This window comes from Oncorhynchus mykiss, chromosome 9 (assembly GCF_013265735.2).
Source record: "Oncorhynchus mykiss isolate Arlee chromosome 9, USDA_OmykA_1.1, whole genome shotgun sequence".
NCBI lineage: Eukaryota > Metazoa > Chordata > Actinopteri > Salmoniformes > Salmonidae > Oncorhynchus > Oncorhynchus mykiss.
The window spans coordinates 57273693-57291750 of record NC_048573.1 but is presented as its reverse complement, the minus strand read 5'-3'; the positions used below and the strand labels follow the sequence as shown (position 1 = coordinate 57291750).

Here is an 18058-nt window from a genome sequence, read left to right as displayed (position 1 = left end):
CCTATCGTTTCCTTGCAACCATATCTACTGTTTGTTTGTTTATGTATTTCTGTGATTATTTAGTTGGTTAGTAAATAAATGATTAAGACAGTTGGTGTATGGATGATTCATAGTAAAGGCTGGGTTCGTGCAGATAACCAACCATTTACGACATTTGGAATGCGACTAACGTGAGGTAAAGAATAATTCATTAATTAGACTAATTGATCAGACATTAAAATATCTGAAGAGTTATATTAGGAAAATTATAACATCTGAAGATTCTCCTTGGTGCCCCGACTTCCTAATTAATTACATTTACATGATTAGTTTAATCATGTAATAATAATTAGAGAATTGAGTTGATAAAATAAGTATTCACTTTAATGATGCCAATGACACGACACCTCCAACACTCTACTCAGCAAACTGGATGTAGTCTATCACAGTGCCATCCTTTTTGTCACCAAAGCCCCATATACTACCCACCACTGCGACCTGTATGCTCTCGTTGGCTGGCCCTCGCTACATATTCGTCGCCAAACCCACTGGCTCCAGGTCGTCAAAGTATTTCCAAGGTAAAGCCCCGCCTTATCTCAGCTCACTGGTCACCATAGCAACACCCACCCATGGCACACGCTCCAGCAGGTATATTTCACTGGTCATCCCTAAAATCCAAACCTTCTTTGGCCGCCTTTACTTCCAGTTCTCTGCTGCCAATGACTGGAACAAATTGCAAAAATCACTGAAGCTGGAGACTTATCTCCCTCTCTAACTTTAAGCATCAGCTGTCAGAGCAGCTTACCGATCACTGTGCCTGTAAATAGCACACCCAACTACCACCTCCCCATATTGTTATTTATTTGTGTTTTTTTGCTATTTTGCACCCCAGTATCTCTACTTGCACATCTATCACTAATGCTAAATTGTAATTATGTTGCCTTTATTTCCTTAACTCCCTAATCATACTATAGTTGCACGAACTGTACATAGAGTTTGCTATTGTGTTATTCACTGTATGTTTGTTTATTCCATGTAACTCTGTCACACTGCTTTGCTTTATCTTGGCCAGGTTGCAGTTGTAAATGAGAACTTGTTCTCAACTGGCCTACCTGGTGAAATTAAAAAAATAAGAATTAAAAATGGCCTCCTAGATATGATGCATTGAATTGAAATGGCTTTCAGGCTGCTTACTATCAACCCTGGTAAATGTGTTGGCTGTGTGTGTCGTCTTGTCTTTGGTTCATCTCAGGACCTGCAGGAAGTCTCAGCTGATTGACTTGGAGAAAGAGGGTTACAGGCCTTCTTTCATGGATGACTTTCAACCCGACATCATTATATCTGACTGGTGAGAGGAATATTAGAATTTTGTCATTCAGTGTCTGCTACTCTATACTTGTCAGAGGAATAGTTCTGTACAACTTGTACGTTTGTGTGTCCATATCAGGTATGCTCCACGCTGGGACTGTGGCTCTGAATATGAGATCTGTGTTGAGTTGCTAAATCGTAAGAAGAAGCCAATTAAGAAGTTTAGTCCAGATACTGTTGTCTTTCAACAGTGGAATGATCAGAAATGGAATCAGGTAAAACATTCAGACTAAGATAATTCTCCATATACATGGGTCTGTAAATAGCTGAGTACACAATGTGATTTCTCCTTGTCTTGTGCAATATACATTTTCAGTGATTGCATTGCACTAAAATGCACACTAAACATTTTAAAATTAAATAGTGCAGATAAACAAAAGGTAAAAAGTTGTTGTGGTATACTGTATGTATACACACACAAGTGAGTACACCCCTCACTTTGTAAATGTTTTGAGTATATCTTCTTGTGACAACACTAAAGAAATTACACTTTGCTACAATGTAAAGTAGTGAGTGTACAGCTTGTATAACAGTAAGTTTGCTGTCCCCTCAAAATAACTCCACACAGCCATTAATGTCTAAACCGCTGGCAACAAAAGTGAGTACACCCCAAAGTGAAAATGCCCAAAGTGTCAATATTTTGTGTGGCCACCATCATTTTCCAGCACTGCCTTAACCCTCTTGGGCATGGAGTTCACCAGCGCTTCACAGGTTGCCACTGGGGTCCTCTTCCACTCCTCCATGACGACATCATGGAGCTGGTGGATGTTAGACCTTGCACTCCTCCACCTTCCGTTTGAGGATGCCCCACAGATGCTCAATAGGGTTTAGGTCTGGAGACATGCTTGGCCAGTCCATCACCTTTACCCTCAGCTTCTTTAGCAAGGCAGTGGTCTTCATGGAGCTGTGTTTGGGGTCGTTATCATGTTGGAATACTGCCCTGCGGCCCAGTTTCCGAAGGGAGGGGGATCATGCTCTGCTTCAGTATGTCACAGTACATGTTGGCACTCATGGTTCCCTCAATGAACTGTAGCTCCCCAGTGCCGGCAGCACTCATGCAGCCCCAGACCATGACACTCCCACCATCATGCTTGACTGTAGGCAAGACACACTTGTCTTTATACTCCTCACCTGGTTGCCGCCACACACGCTTGACACCATCTGAACCAAATAAGTTTATCTTGGTCTCATCAGACCACAGGACATGGTTCCAGTAATCCATGTCCTTAGTCTGCTTGTCTTCAGCAAACTGTTTGCGGGCTTTCTTGTGCATCATCTTTAGAAGAGGCTTCCTTCTGGGACGACAGCCATGCAGACCAATTTTATGCAGTGTACGGCGTATGGTCTGAGCACTGACAGGCTGACAGGCAGAAATGCTGGCAGCACTCATATATCTATTTCCCAAAGACAACCTCTGGATATGACGCTGAGCACGTTCACCCAAATTCTTTGGTCGACCATGGCGAGGCCTGTTCTGAGTGGAACCTGTCCAGTTAAACTGCTGTATGGTTTTGGCCACTGTGCTGCAGCTCAGTTTTAGGGTCTTGGCAATCTTCTAATAGCCCAAGCCATCTTTATGTAGAGCAACAATTCTTTTTTTTCAGATCCTCAGAGTTCTTTGCCATGAGGTGCCATGTTGAACTTCCAGTGACCAGTCAGTATCAGTGAGAGCGATGACACCAAATTTAACACACCTGCTCCCCAGTCATACCTGAGACCTTGTAACACTAACGAGTCACATGACACCGGGGAGGGAAAATGGCTAATTGGGCCCAATTTGGACATTTTCACTTAGGGGTGTACTCACTTTTGTGGCCAGCTGTTTAGACATTAATGGCTGTGTGTTATTTTGAGAGGACAGCAAATTTACACTGTTATACAAGCTGTACACTCACTACTTTACATTGTAGAAAAGTGTAATTTCTTCAGTGTTGTCACATGAAAAGATGCACTCAAATATTTACAAAAATGTGAGGGGTGTACTCACTTTTGTGATATACTATACATACAACACAACTTTTTTTTACCTTGTTTTTATCTGCACTATTTAACTTAAATGTTTAGTGTGCACATTTTTTTTAGTGCAATGCAATCACTGAAAATGTCTAATGCACAAGACAAGGAGAAATCACATTGTTGATTGTGTACTCCGCTATTTACAGACCCATGTATATGGAGAATTATCTTAAAGTGTGTGTGTGTGTGTATATATATGCACATGCATACACACTTTTTGTTGGACAAGGTTTTTCTTTACTTTCACTATTTTCTGCATTGTAGAATAATAGTTTGTCTTTGGCATCATTAAACTGAAGATGAAACTTTATCAAATATTCTCTGTAATTATTATTACGTGATTAAACTACTTAATCACGTAACTGTAATTAACTAGGAAGTTGGGGCACCAAGGAAAATATTCAGATTACAAAATTATAATTTTCCTAATATAACTTTCAGATATTTTAATATCTGATCACTTAGTCTTCTGATTAATGACTTGTTCTTTACCTCACGTTCGTCTCATTCCAAACATCGTAAATTGTTGGTTATCACTGCACGAACCCAGTTTTCACTGAGTCATCCATACGTCAATCGTCTTAAAATAATTGATTTACTAATTAAGTACTCACAAAAATGCATCACACAAACAAAGTAGACATGGTTACAAAGAAATGATAGAGGAATGTGCCCTAGTGGGCTAAACCGGCATGGCGGCTTGTTAGACAAAAGGGGAGTGAGTAGTGGTCAACTGAGATGAGACACTACAAAGTTGATAATTATAACAATTGAAATGCTAATCCTTTGCACATGAACGCTCACTCATTCGGGAATAATTGCAATCAATATATATATTTACGCTCAGTGTGTCGTCGGGATCTCTGAAAAGTTAATTTCTGTTGGAGCGTTTGTCCACTCTCTCTCTCTCTCTCTCTCTGTCATGGTTAGAATGGAAAGTTCAGAGTGACATTTATTCATTATTCAGATGTTTCGGCGGTTGTCGGTCTTCACGTTCAATGATACCGAATTTCTAGCTGTAGACTAGTAATTAATATCAAACACTCGTTCTTATTATATCGATAGTCTAAGAGTTTAACCACGTGGGATGGTTAAAAGATACAGCAATCTACTTCAACCTTATTTCCTTCTATGATAGAGGTACTGGTCTCGTCTCAACATTAGCCCGCTCATAATTGAGGTAAGCTCGGTCTGTTGATAGAAAACCGAGGTGGGGGTTTTATTCTGGACATAGAAAAAGGCTGTCTCATATTGCCAGGTCCTATCTGTGCCCCTGAGGGCGTCCCAATGACTTAGTGAAACTTTTTAGGGAATTGGAGTTTCCTTCATGAAACAGTCCAAAACCACATTACACAATTTCACAAACAGTATCATCCTCACTCATTCATCTTATACAACAATTAGATGTAAGCCTCATAACTGAGGCTATTGTATAAACAGCACTATGGCAATGTGGCCGTATTGTCTCCCATGAGTTTCACAAAATTATACCAAACGAACCAGTTTGTAGCTAGATTCTTCACCGATATTTTATACCTTCTCCAGAACATAAATGTCGTTCTGTGAGGTGGAAGAAATTCCTTTGTTCTCTTTCTATACTGTCTTTTATTTATTTTTATTTTATTTCACCTTTATTTAACCAGGTAGGCTAGTTGAGAACAAGTTCTCATTTGCAACTGCGACCTGGCCAAGATAAAGCATAGCAGTGTGAACAGACAACACAGAGGTACACATGGAGTAAACAATTAACAAGTCAATAACACAATAGAAAAAAGGAGAGTCTATATACATTGTGTGCATGAGGAGGTAGGTGAATAATTACAATTTTGCAGATTAACACTGGAGTGATAAATGATCAGATGGTCATGTACAGGTAGAGATATTGGTGTGCAAAAGAGCAGAAAAGTAAATAAATAAAAACAGTATGGGGATGAGGTAGGTAAAAATGGGTGGGCTATTTACCGATAGACTATGTACAGCTGCAGCGATCGGTTAACTGCTCAGATAGTAGATGTTTGAAGTTGGTGAGGGAGATAAGTCTCCAACTTCAGCGATTTTTGCAATTCGTTCCAGTCACAGGCAGCAGAGAACTGGAACGAAAGGCGGCCAAATGAGGTGTTGGCTTTAGGGATGATCAGTGAGATACACCTGCTGGAGCGCGTGCTACGGATGGGTGTTGCCATCGTGACCAGTGAACTGAGATAAGGCAGAGCTTTACCTAGCATGGACTTGTAGATGACCTGGAGCCAGTGGGTCTGGCGACGAATATGTAGCGAGGGCCAGCCGACTAGAGCATACAGGTCGCAGTGGTGGGTGGTATAAGGTGCTTTAGTGACAAAACGGATGGCACTGTGATAAACTGCATCCAGTTTGCTGAGTAGAGTGTTGGAAGCAATTTTGTAGATGACATCGCCGAAGTCGAGGATCGGTAGGATAGTCAGTTTTACTAGGGTAAGTGTCTGGCCATGAGGCAGGATCTTCTTTAGGAATTTACGATCTCTCTGGCCACAGCAGCCTGGGTGTGGGAGACAGAGGTAGGGGGATGGTGCTTAGAAAAGGGCTGGTGCAGAGGGAGGGGGAAATAGTGCCCGCTGTACCCAAAGATGGCAACTTCATGATAAGGTGAAGACATTAAAACTATGAAATGGCACATATAGAAAAATGTGGTAAACAAAAAAAGTGTTAAACAAATCAATATGTTTTAGATTTTTCAAAGTAGCCACCCTTTGCCTTGACAGCTTTGTAAACTCTTGGCATTCTCTCAACCAGCTTCACCTGAAATGCTTTTCCAACAGTCTTGAAGGAGTTCCCACATATGCTGAGCACTTGTTGGCTGCTTTTCCTTCACTCTGCGGTCCAACTCATTCCAAACCATCTCATTTGGGTTGAGGTAAGGTGATTTGTGGAGGCCAGGTCATTTGATGCATCACTCTCCTTGGTCAAACAGCCCTTACACAGCCTGGAGGTGCATTGTGGTCATTGTCCATTTGAAAAACAAATGATAGTCCCACTAAGCGCAAACCAGATGGGATGGCAGTCACTGTAGATTGCTGTGGTAGCCATGCTGGTTCAGTGTGCCTTGAATTCTAAATAAATCACTGAGTGTCACTAGCAAAGCACCATCACACTTCCTCCTCCATGCTTCACGGTGAGGACTACACATGTGGCGATCATCCGTTCACCTACTCTGCGTCTCAAAGACTAGGCGGTTGGAACCAAAAATATCAAATTTGGACTCATCAGACCAAAGGGCAGATTTCCACCGGTCTAATGGCCATTGATCGTATTTCTTGGCCCAAAGCAAGTCTTGTTATTGGTGTCCTTTAGTAGTGGTTTCTTTGCAGCAATTTGACCATGAAGACCTGATTCACACAGTCTCCTCTGAACAGTTGATTTTGAGGTGTCTGTTACTTGAACTCTGAAGCATTTATTTGGGCTGCAATTTCTGAGGCTGGTAACTCTAATGAACATATCCTCTGCAGCAGAGGTAACTCTGGGTCTTCCTTTCCTGAGGCGGTCCTCATGAGAGACAGTTTCATCATAGCACTTGATGATGATCTTGGCATAATATGGACTTGATTTTTTTAAATTAAGTTTTACACACACACACAGACAACACAAAGCAATATAAATAATATACTCAACTAGAAAAAAAATACAAAGAAAAAAATAGCTTTAAAGATACCATACTTTAGATAAGTTAAACACACCAGGCCGAAGGCCACAAAGGTTAAAGGGCAATCTATAGTACAGGGACAGAGCTAACACCTCACCATTGTTCCTGTAAACAGTCAAGGGATAAGGGTGGAGAAATGCAACCACTCACAGACAGTCATGGCCACAGAACGACCATCCACTGGACCATAAATAAAGTTTACAATGCTTTAAAATAAAGTATTATTCATGTAGGTGTGAACAAAATGTAAAAATAACTGGAAAAAACAAGCTCACACTTCAGTCTCTGCCCGGGCAAGATGAACAAGGCATCCACGGGTCACAATCAATAAGCACATGAACCTTGATGATCCCCCCCCAGCAAAAACACAGAGAAAAGCTCCTCCAACCCTTCAGTCACAGGGGGGTCAAATACGGACTTATTTTTGTTTTAATAGGAATGACATCAGAGGATGGACTGTTTAAAGTAAGACCGGAATGGAGCCCAAGCCTCATTAAACAGTTTGGGGTTCCCACGTGAATTGAATTGAATTTTTTCTAGTTTGAGAGCCCAACACATCTCTCACCCAATATTTATAAGATGGGGGAGCTGCCATCTTCCAGTTCTGTAGTATTAGCCGTCTAGCTAAAAGAGTTGTATAAGCAACCGTGTCCAACTGGATTCTTGATAGGGGGGTACCTATGGGCAGTACTCCAAAAAGGGCTGTAAGGGGAGACGGATCTATAACAGTGTCATATATATATATATATATATATCTCAGAGAAACATTTAAATATTAATTCCCAGAAACCTGACAGCCCCAAAACATATGCAACAGTGTGGCTGGTTCCATTTTACATCTGACATGGATAGGATCAAAATCAGAGAATATTCCAAGTTTGGCCCCCGACCAGTGGATACGGTGAACCACCTTGAATTGAATGAGGCTGTGTCTAGTGCTAAAAGAGGACGAGTGCACCCTGTGCAGCACAGATTCCCAGGTGTCTTCCCCAAGTTCCTCCCCCAAATCCTTTTCCCATCGAGTCTTTAAAGGCACCAAAGAAGGGTTCTGTAAGTCATGAATGATTGCATATACATCTGAAATTGCGCCCCTAGGAAGTTTGTTCAGCTCCAAGATGCTCTCTAGCTGTATTCGCAGGCCTATGGGGAAATCCAGGTGGGTTAGCTCTGACAAAGTTTCTAGTCTGGAGATAGTGGGATTGGGGGCGATTGAACTTTTCCTGCAGCTGAGAAAGAGGCAAATGTATCATCAAAGAATAATTGTGCTAGGGAGGAGAGGCCTAGTGAGTGCCAAATGCCCCATCATTCAAAGGAAATAAAATGTTCTGATTGATTGGGCCTGATAGAGAAAAGCCTCGGAGGCTAAACGGAACTGATTCCAAATTTTAAGAGACTGCTTTACAATTGGGTTGACACACCTTTTGCCTAGGGACACTGGGAGAGATGAGCACAACACAGAGGAAAGTGCTGCAGGTTTACACGATTGACTCCATCTGGACCCAGAGTGGTCTAGGGCCAGTAGGATCAGTCTGCAGCCAGTACAGAAGGGCTCTGAAATTTGCAGCCCAGTAGTTTGTCTGAACATTTGGTAGAGCTAAACCCCCCAATGACCTAGGCTTCTGTAAATGTTTTCTACCAATCTGTGGTACCTTGCCATACCAAATAAAATGCATGAATGTTTGATCCAGTGAAATAAAAAAAGATTTTGGAATAAAAATGGGTAAACATTGAAATATAAAAATTTGGGCAACACATTCATTTTAATGACATTAATCCTTCCGATAAGAGAAAGGGGTAGCGAGTTCCAAAAAGTAAAAGATTGTTTCAAACTGCCTGCTAGAGCAACAACGTTTTCCTGAAACTAATTTGAATATTTCCTTGTCACTTTAACTCCCAAGTAGGTGAATTGATCCCAGACAATCCTAAACTGAGAACTTGTAAAAGAGCACTTTAAAGCAGCCTTGTTTACTGAAAAAAAGCTCACGCTTGCCTAGATTCAGCTTGTACCCTGAGATTGATCCAAAGTTTTTAAGAACAGATAGGGCACGTGGCAATGAGGTATCAGGGTTGGAGATAAACAAAAAGGAGGTCGTCAGCATATAGCGAGACATTCTGCTCTAAGCCCGTCCTGATTATACCTTGAATGGCATCATTAGAGCTTTAGTGCAATGGCGAGAGGCTCGATTGCCAAAGCAAACCAGGGGGGAGCTGGACAACCCTGTCTGGATCCGCAGTGCAAGGGAAAATAGTCAGAGGACAAGTTATTAGTCTGTACCGAAGCCATGGGGGAAAAATAAAGGATCTTTATCCACACAATGAATTTTGGGCCAAATCTATAAAGGGCAGCTGTTAGGTAATCCCACTCAACACGGTCAACCGCTTTTTCCGCATCAAGTGAGACCACCACCTCCGGGTCCCACCCGACGCTGGGGAGTACAGTATAAGGTGCCTAATATTGAAAAATAAATGCCTTTCTCACAAAGCCAGTCTGGTGCAGCGTGTAATACAGAGTGTATTACTTGGTGCAGCGAGTCTTCCATACGGATGGCTAAAAGCTTGGCTAGGATTTTGTAATCACAGTTTAAAAGCGAGATTGGGCGATAGGATCCACATTCCAGGGGGTCTTTGTTTTTCTTTAATAGTAATGAAATTGAAGCCTGATAAAGACTAGGCGGTAGCGTTGAAGTATTAAGGCACTCTGCAAATAGTCGACAAGAATGGGCAAAGCAGACTAGAAAACATCCTGTAAAATTCAGTTGGAAAACCGTCCGGACCCGGTGATTTACCACTTTTCATTGCGGACACTGCTGTTGCAATCTCCTCAAGCGTAAATTCTTCTTCTAGACAGTCTGTATCAATTGAAGGCATATTCAAGCCATTTAAAGGAAGGAATCAATCAGCGAAGTGTCTTGAGGGGATTCAGAGGTGTATAGCGCAGAGTAAAATTGTTTGAATTGATCATTGATCTCTTTTATGTATAACTGTGGTGGCACCAGACGGGGTCCTTATTTGTGGGATTAAACGTGAGGCCTCAGATTTATGGATCTGATGTGCAAGGAGTTTACTGGCCTTGTCTCTTTGTTCATAGACTTTGTATCGAGCTCGCAAGAGTAACTGTTCAGCTTGCCTGGTAGAAAGCTCATCAAATTCAGATTGGGGTAATTGGTGCTCTTTACGCAGATCAGAGGAAGGATCCGTAGCATACTTCTCATCCAATGTGGCTATGGACTCGCTCAGGTCCCGAAGTCGCTGGGAGCGAACTCTGTTTTGGTTGGCTGTATAAGAAATAATTTGGCCACCTAGGTATGCTTTGAGAGACTCCCATATGGTAGAGCAGGACATACCTGGTGTTGAATTAGTTTCTAGGAATAAGGTGATTTCAGAAGAAATGAAATTGACAAACTCCTTATCTGAGAGTAAAATGGGTTTGAGACGCCATTGATAAAACATAGGAGGTCGCTGGGGAAACTCTAGTTCAAGCACTAATGGTGAATGGTCAGAAATAACAATACTCTCGTAAGTACACTGCCGAAGGTTAGGCAGTTTTTTTGTCCAAAAAGAAGTAATCAATCCGGGTGTATGTTTGATGAACATGAGAATAAAAGGAATACTGTCTATCTGTAGGATGTAGGAAACACCAGGCCTCAAACATAGCATATTGCTGAAGAAAGGCTTGAATAAGTAGGGCACATTTTAGATGGGCCTGTAATTGTTTGTGAGGACGTCAAGAACTGGGAACATTTTACAGTTGAAATCCCCCCCTAAAATCAACAAATGAGAATCTAAATTGGGTATAGCAGACAAAAAGGAAGAAATGGAACTTGTCATTCCAATTGGGAGCATAAACACTAGCCAAAACAAGAGGGGTAGAAAACAGTTTACCGGTTACTATGACGTATCGTCCCTTAGGATCAGCAATAACCTCAGAAGCTACATAGGGAGTAGCTTTATCAACCAGAATAGCATCACCTCTTGATTTACTATGAAAGTTTGAGTGGAACACTTGACCAACCCAGTCCCTACGCATCCTAAAATGCTCACCAGTCCTCAAGTGAGTCTCTTGTAGAAATGCAATATTTGCATTCAAACCCTTTAAGTGTGTCAACACCCTCTTACACTTCACTGGGTTATTAACCCCTTTGATGTTCCATGAAATGTACTTGATGGCATTATTTCGGCCCCTCTGGGCATTCCCGTTATTCAACCCTGTCATTAGAGCATAGAATGGAAAAGCAATGAGCGCCCAAAACCCCCGGAATAACTTGTCTCAGAGTAATAATGTACGGTGGTAGATGTTTGGAGAAAGTACAGGAAAAAAAACTAAAAAGACAGAATGACAACATTAGAACTGATCAATTCAACCTCCCCACCCCCTCCCCCCATCCCAGACAATACCTCCCCAAATGAGGTACAAGCCTAAATAGAACATATTCTCTTCGCACAGTATGTCTGTGAGAGTGCGGTCTTAAACCTAAACCCACAGTCCCGCTCTTTAAAGCCGCGTTTTGTTAGTGGATCAAGCAGCAAAAAGAAAGATTTTATATTTTTTTATTAAAAAAATGTATTAAAAAAGTGAATCCCTTGTGCAAACGAAATGACAAAAGCACCACTTGTAGATATATAGTATATAATTATATTCCCAGTCTTATAACAGGCATTGAGAGAGAAAATAAATAAAATGTATAAAGGCTCTCAGCCAAAAACCTAATTTGAAGTAAGGAAATCGTAGTAAGACAATCAAAAATAATAATAATTACAATGGTTGTCCAGTTGACGCTGAGACAGCTTACAACCAATACCAAAAAACTATGTGGTTGCTGGGCATAAATGACGCTCAAAACTTTTAAAATTTGAAGTGAGACCCCATAAAACGTGTAACCTCGAGACATTTACTGTTTACTGGGTCAATGCAAACGGATGCAGTAAACAAATAACCAAAAATATTTTGAGTCACTGAGACACTGTGTAAACAAACTGAATAGGTGAGTGAGAGCCTAGGAACACAGGAGTTAAGTAAAACCTTAATACAATTAAATTAAAATGACAATGCTTGTAAGGCACGCACACTAGATCAAAACATTAGATCACATCAAATAAGCCTGAATGGGTTCGCCAACTATACAAGACTAGCCTGTTATATGTAAACATAATTGTACCACAGGTGGGTTACTTACTATCCACAAGTTTAAGACTTCTTGATGCGACGTTGAATGTGAGCCATAGCCTCATCCGAAGACTCAAATGTGTAGTCTTTACCCCCGTGAGAGAGCCATAAACGGGCCGGGAATCGCAGTCCATACTTCACACCTGGATGGTCCCGAAGTACTCGTTTGGCCTGTCCGAAAGCTGCGCGCTGCCTGGAAACAGTGGGGGAGTAGTCCTGGTAGATGTAAAAGCTCTGTCCTTGAAAGCTCAGAGTGGTATTGCAGGCTCGTCGGAGAATCTCAATCTTCTCATGAAAAAAGTGCACTCGAAGAATTATGTCACGGGGCCTCTCCCGATCCCAGGGCTTTGGGCGCAGCGACCGGTGGGCACGATCAACCAGGGGCTTTTCATCTAAGGCAAGAACATCCTTCAGCAGCCCTGAAACGAAATCCGTGGCGCGATGCATTTCCGCTGACTCTGGGACCGATACAAGTCTCAGATTATTGCGGCGAGAGAATCCCTCTAAACTCACACAGCTCTCCTTTACCTTTTTCAAATCCGCAGCTAGGCGTTTCACTTCAGCCTCCAGGGATGTAGTTAAGTCGGAGACATTAGTAGCGGAGGTCTTCAGTGCTGCAATCGTTGTGTGCGACGCCGTTGTTTTGAGTGATGTGATTGCTGGCACAGTCTCGTTCCGCAGGATGGTTAAATCTGCTTTTAAAGTATCAGAAACCTCCTGTATTCGGGCCTCAATTGTAGCAACCATCTCCGTTTTCATTTCAGCTATCTCAGAGCGTAGTAGTTTGATGGCCTCGAACGTTCATTTCAGCGCCACCAAGCCGCACCCCCGGGTAAAGTGTGAGTCCCCGGGTCCTCAGACTCAGGAGAGGGTGGTGATGAGAGTGGGTCTTGTAGGCCGGGTTTTCTCAAAGTCATGCTTTTGGCCTTATATTTCGTCGACATGCTGACATTCGGAAGCAAAGTAGTCTTGGTTTTTACGGAAAGGGATCACCAAATTAATATTTGAAAATAAATACGGTTCTGCTGCAAAATTCACAAACTTTAAGAATACCGCGGGAGTAAACGGAAAACACGTCAGTCGCACATGGTGTCCCTCCATTCCCCCTGGACTTGATCTTTAACCAACTAGGGTTATCTTCTGTATACACCCTCTAACTTGTCACAACACAACTGATTGGCTCAAACGCATTAAGGAAAGAAATTCCACAAATGAACTTTTAACAAGGCACACCTGTTAATTGAATTGCATTCCAGGTGACTACCTCATGAAGCTTGTTGAGAGAATGCCAAGAGTGTGCAACGGGTAGCTACTTTGAATAATCTCACTAAATATATTTGGATTTGTTAACACTTTCGGTTACTATATGATGCCATATGTGATAATTCATAGTTTGATGTCGTTACTATTCTACAATGTAGAAAAACCCTGGAATGAGTAGGTGTCCAAACTGTGTGTGTGTGTGTGTATATACGTATGTGTGTATATACGTATGTGTGTATGTGTGTATGTGTGTGTGTGTGTGTGTGTGTGTGTGTGTGTGTATATATACGTGTGTATATACGTATGTGTGGTGTGTGTGTGTGTATGTATATATTTACATTTGTTTGTGTATGTATACATGTGTATTTATATATAATTTATTATTATACAACATATTTCCCAATTAAACAAAGCATACGAATTACAATTGAACATATGACCTCTTCCATGTTTCAGATGACTCATGTGTTCAAGAATTATGGACCAGGTGTGCGTTACATCCGATTCATTCATGGAGGAAATGACACTCAGTTCTGGGCCGGCTGGTATGGAATTCGGGTCACCAACAGTAGCATCGAGATCTTCCCATCGGTGGACAAATAGATTTTGGTGTTCCCATTTACTCTCCTAAGAGGTTACATTTGAATGTTTTGCTGACCTGCAAGCTTTGAAACCTCTCTTAGTGTAGTGAACATCATTATGTATTTTCAGCCTTAGGCAATAGGCACACTGATGTTTCTCTGTGGATATAAATTATTCTGGCTGTACAATACAGGTAACTGCCAAAATAATGGAAACGTTTGAGTAAATGAGGGATACAAAGTATATTGAAAAGAGGTACTTCCTCACAGGTGTTGTTCCTGAGTTAATTAAGCAATTAACATCCCATTGTACTTAGGGTCATGTATAAAAATTCCCAGTTGCCCGTTATTTTGGTTACTATGGCTAGAGGAGATCTCAGTGACATTGAAAGAGGGGTCTCCAAGGAGCATAGTGGTCGGTCTGTCTCAGTCACCAGGTCTCAACCCAGTTGAACACTAATGGGAGATTCTGGAGCGGTGCCTGAGACAGCGTTTTCTACCACCATCAATAAAACACCAAGTTATGGAATATCTCATGGAAGAATGGTGTCGCCTCCCTCCAATGGAGTTCATCACACAGAATGTGCTCAGGCACGTTGAAGCTGTTCTAGCTAGTGGTGGCCAGCGCCCTATTAAGACACTTTGTTTTCTTTATTTTGTCAGTTACCTTTATCATTTGTGTCCATTTCTGAATTGTGCAGAGCAAAGCAAAAATTCACATGATATTATTAATTTCATTTCTGCTTTGCTCTGTACAATTCCGAGGAAGACAGACCAAAGGAAAGTGTGAACTTCAATGTAATGTATTAGGTACATAAACGTCTGACCCATTTTGACAAACACCTTTTAAGAAACGTAGTTGAACACTTTTGCTTGTACTCACCTATATCTTAACTTCTATAATGTAATTGTTACTTACAGTGCCTTCAAAGTATTCATACCCCTTGACTTACGCCACATTGTCTTGTTACAGCCTGAATTCAAAATGTATTAAATCAATTTTTCTTAAACATGTACACACAATACCCCATAATTGTTTCTCATTTATTGTAAATTAAATACAGATATCTCATTTCCATAAGTGTTCACAGCCCTGAGGCAATAAATGTTAGAATCATCTTTGGCAGAGATTACAACAGTGAGTCTTTCTGGGTAACTGTTAAGAGCTTTGCACACATGGTGTATAATATTTGCACTTTCTTTTTAAAATTCAAGCTCAGTCAAGTTGGTTGTTGATCATTGCTAAACAGCCATTTTCAAGTCTTGCCATAGATTTTCAAAAGGATTTAAGTCAACTGTAACTAGGCCACTCAGGAACGTTCAATGACGTCTTGGTAAGCAAGTCCAGTGTATATTTGGCCTTGTTTTATGTTATTGTCCTGTTGGAAAGGTGAATTTGTCTCCCAGTGTCTGTTCCAGTTTTAGTTTAGTTAGTTTTACTCCGAAAAGGATGCAAGTTTTGAAATATTTTTATTCTGTGCTTGTTTCCTTTTCACGCTCATTTAGGTTAGTATTTTGGAATAACTAGTGTTGTTGATCCAACCTCAGTTTTCTCCTATCACAGCCATGAAACTGTTTTAAAATCACCATTGGCCTCATGGTAAAATACCTGATAGGTTTCCTTTCTCTCTGGCAACTGAGTTAGGAAGGACGCCTGTATCTTTTTTGTAGTGACTGGGTGTATTGATACACAAGTGTAATTAATAACTTCATGCTCAAAGGGATATTCAATGTCAATCTACTAATAGGTGCCCTTCTTTGCAATGCATTGGAAAACCTCTCTGGTCTGTGGTTAAGTCTGTGTTTTGAAATTCACTGCTCAACTGAGGGACCTTACAATTATTATGTGTACGGTACAGAGATGAGGTCATTTAAAATCATGTTAAACCCTTGCACACAGTGAGTCCATGCAAGATTATGACTTGTTAAACACATTTTTACTCCTAAACATTTTTTTTTTTAAACATTTACCTAATTTAAGTATTGATTGCTAACTATTAATATTAAACAAATAGGATATTTCTGTTCTGTTTAATTCTGTTTCTGTAAGGAGATGGTTTCCACTCTAGCTTCCTGCAGTTAATCTGCTAGAGATAGTTTGAGCTGACAACGACTTAGTGACAACCTAAAAGCTGGCATTCCATAGACAAGATGTGGTGTGTGAGAGAGAGAGAGAGCCTTGAAGAGTTTAGAACAATGTCTCATTTTTCTGGTATCTGGGAAACTAAGCCGGGTTGGGGTTAAAATGCCATCCTGTGTAGATGAACCAAGGTTAGGGAAGGTTAGAAATGACTAAGCAATTTTTAGGGCCTATATAACATTTTTTCCATTATCAGTTAGGCTCTCAGCCCAACAGTCAAGACTGTTGGGTCGACGGTATCATTATTGCAATAATTAATCAATATTAATTAAAGATGATTGTTTGAAGAAATGACCAAGTATCTCAGTACTTACATTTCCATGACAATGTATTTATGCTTGCCATAAGAAATGGTTGAATACTTATTGATTAAAGACATTTCAGATTTTTATGTTTTTATTCATTTGTAAAATGTTCTACAAACACAGTTCCACTTTGACATTATGGGGTATTGCATGTATGGCAGTAACTGAATAAGTTTCAAATTCAGGCAGTAACAATGTTTGGGGGAAAAGTCAATTGGTGTGAATACTTTCTGAATGCATGTTTTGGTAGTGGGCCAGTGGATCAACGAGAGCATTATGTATTGTTCTGTACATAAATTGTTATATTTCCTTTGGTACTGTATATGTTATTTTGTGGTTGTCCTTCATCCATTTCGTTGTATAGGTTATTTAAGGCATATTGCAACTAGTAACATATCTCATGTAACCATACCAAATATGTAACATATCATTCTCATTTGAGTGTCCCGGATTTACGTTTACCATGTTACATCTAGTCTTTGAGACCACCCCTGTTTTGTTCTGTTTGCTTCATTTAAGAAACATTTTGCAACAGCATCAGCGGATTGAGTACGCCCCAATTATCACTCCCTTCAGCGGCGCTCTGCTTTGGAGAGCAAAGCCGGACACAGTTCTCCTCCTGAGGACCGTAAGGCGTAGTGCCCTCTCCTCATGGGCAAAAGACACTCACAAAATCAACACAAGTCCGATTCTGGATACTTTGACCAATTGACAGAAGGTACCTTGTTGCCAATGGTTTTCTGAGTGAAAGCGGAAAATTAGGTTACTTGAAAATGGCCTGGTTTAAAAATATATATATAATAACTGAAAGATGGCTTGTTTTTGTGTTCTCCTTTTTTGCATGGAAACCGTTACTCATGATACTTATGATACCAACGTTTTAGAATACCGTAGTACCGTTTCATGACACTACCTAATTTTTCAGCCCTACCAATCTAAAGAACCTGCTGGCTCTGGTTATAAATGTTTATAAAGTCTGTTTTGTTAATAATTCAAAAATTCAATTGAATTTAAGCAACAGCTGCTAGTCTCTTGTATGCGCCAGTCCAATAATATCCACTTCATTTTCAACTGTATTCAGCCAGCCGCATCCCCTACCTGCCCTCAGGGCGGGGAAATGGAGCAGCTTCACAGCAAAGAGAGCAGCTTGTGTCTAGCCTAAATGATTTGAAAAAATATGACCTGTATTACCAGAGATACCCTTTTTTTTTTCATCGAATTTGTGCGCATTTGAGAATTTCACAAACCATGTCGTGGGCCATTTTAAACGAATTGTAAAAAGAGGCCGTCCTGCTCCTCTCCTCTACCTAACTTCCCCTACCTAACTTCCGCTCACAGTCCCTTCAATTTCCCTTATGTCTCGTTAATTTGGCTCCTCAGCCTACCTAAGCAACCCAGTCTTTAATTTTTATTTACTAATAGCACAAACTTATGTAGCATCAAACTCAGTTACATAGCCCTGCCATTCCCAACCTTGGAAATGCGCATCTGGACACTGCACCCACCCACTCAGGTCAGAGTGTTATCTTTCTATTTTTGATAGCAACACGAATGTCTGAGTGTTGT

General features: G+C 40.9%; 1 protein-coding gene across 2 annotated transcripts in view; it reads left to right on the top strand.

Moving 5' to 3' along the window:
* The window catches only part of LOC110532460 (F-box only protein 6), a 36789-nt gene extending 21717 nt beyond the window's left edge, over window positions 1-15072 (top strand). For both annotated transcript variants that reach the window (XM_036988464.1, XM_021616388.2), the window contains 3 exons: window positions 1232-1327; window positions 1427-1562; window positions 13923-15072. In XM_036988464.1, the coding sequence (XP_036844359.1) occupies window positions 1232-1327; window positions 1427-1562; window positions 13923-14069 (379 nt within the window). In that variant the 3' untranslated portion in view covers window positions 14070-15072. The remainder of the gene's footprint in view (window positions 1-1231; window positions 1328-1426; window positions 1563-13922) is intronic.
* Window positions 15073-18058: the final 2986 nt, after the last annotated feature.